The 1,017-nt window shown below is 35.1% G+C and overlaps 1 protein-coding gene across 1 annotated transcript; it reads right to left on the bottom strand.

Moving 5' to 3' along the window:
* Positions 1–454: 454 nt before the first annotated feature.
* On the bottom strand, positions 455–992 carry Tsp_13988 (conserved hypothetical protein). Its single transcript, XM_003367136.1, has 2 exons — positions 773–992; positions 455–663 (listed from the first exon to the last, which is right to left on the bottom strand). The coding sequence occupies exons 1-2, from the start codon at positions 990–992 to the stop codon at positions 455–457; spliced, it is 429 nt and encodes a 142-aa protein (XP_003367184.1).
* Between the last annotated feature and the right edge of the window lie 25 nt (positions 993–1,017).

Below are 1,017 nucleotides of genomic sequence, written 5' to 3'. Positions count from 1 at the left end.
TTCTGATCTGTATGGAGGATGTGCGTATAAGAAAAAATAATTCTATTTTAAATTTACTCAATTTTTTCATGTCATCTGCGAAAAAAGCATTTTTAATTCTATCCTACACTTATGTCACTGGATTGATTTGGTGGAACAAAAGTTATTATGTTCAATCAAATTTATAGTCGATTCAAAAAGTGCCCTAGTATATTTTGGTTTTTTTTCAAACATCCACTAGAGGGTCACATCTATCCAACGGACTTTACATTTGTAGAATTTTACAGTAGGATGACAAAGGTAGTTATTTGTTCATTGTTACAGTAGAATAGTACAATGAAAAACAATACTGTTTATTATTATAAAGCAGTTATTAATTCGATGATTCTTCTGTTTCAATTGCACTTTTTTGAAATTTAAGTTTCAAGTTTTAAAATTGGCAATTTTACAATCTTAGCTTTCTTTTATTTAGAAATCAATCTCTAGCTGTGAAATGTTGCAAACACATTGTTGCAACAACGAACGCCCTGTTAAAGCACGTGCCAAACGTTGCAAAAAAAATATAGCTCATGGTTGTACACATCCAGGATGCGTGAAAACTTATACTAAGTCTTCGCATCTGAAGGCCCACATGAGAATTCACACAGGTGAAAAGCCGTACGCTTGTAACTGGCCAGACTGTGGCTGGAAGTTTGCCCGATCAGACGAACTAACTCGACATGTGCGCAAACATACGGGAGATCGACCATTTCACTGTGCCATTTGCGGAAGAGCATTCGCCCGTTCTGACCACCTGACGCTTCACATGAAACGGCATAACATTTTTTGAATGGAAATTTCATTCCAGCCTTATATGGACATAGCAATCCGTTAGTGTTGTTTTTGATGCAATTCATTCTAGCCTGTGATATTTTCAAATTTTCGTAGATATTCTGCTGTGAATTTGCTTTAACACTTCTTGGTTTCATCAATGGATTCCCTATTCCAAATCCCCGGTGAGAATTTTTTACCATTATTTTTTTATTTTGACTTATCGTC

The sequence above is a fragment of the Trichinella spiralis genome, assembly GCF_000181795.1.
Source record: "Trichinella spiralis strain ISS 195 chromosome Unknown Scfld4779, whole genome shotgun sequence".
NCBI classification, from domain to species: Eukaryota; Metazoa; Nematoda; class Enoplea; order Trichinellida; family Trichinellidae; genus Trichinella; species Trichinella spiralis.
Note: the sequence above shows the minus strand (reverse complement) of the source record. Positions and strands in the feature narration are given on the sequence as shown.

What these genes read in the sequence shown, in the direction of transcription:
- Tsp_13988 (XM_003367136.1), bottom strand. Translation starts at nt 992, where the DNA reads ATGGTAAAAAATTCTCACCGGGGATTTGGAATAGGGAATCCATTGATG. An exon ending in CGTTTCATGTGAAGCGTCAG is followed by an intron (nt 664 to 772) that starts GTGGTCAGAACG and finishes GCAAACTTCCAG; the next exon opens with CCACAGTCTGGCCAGTTACA.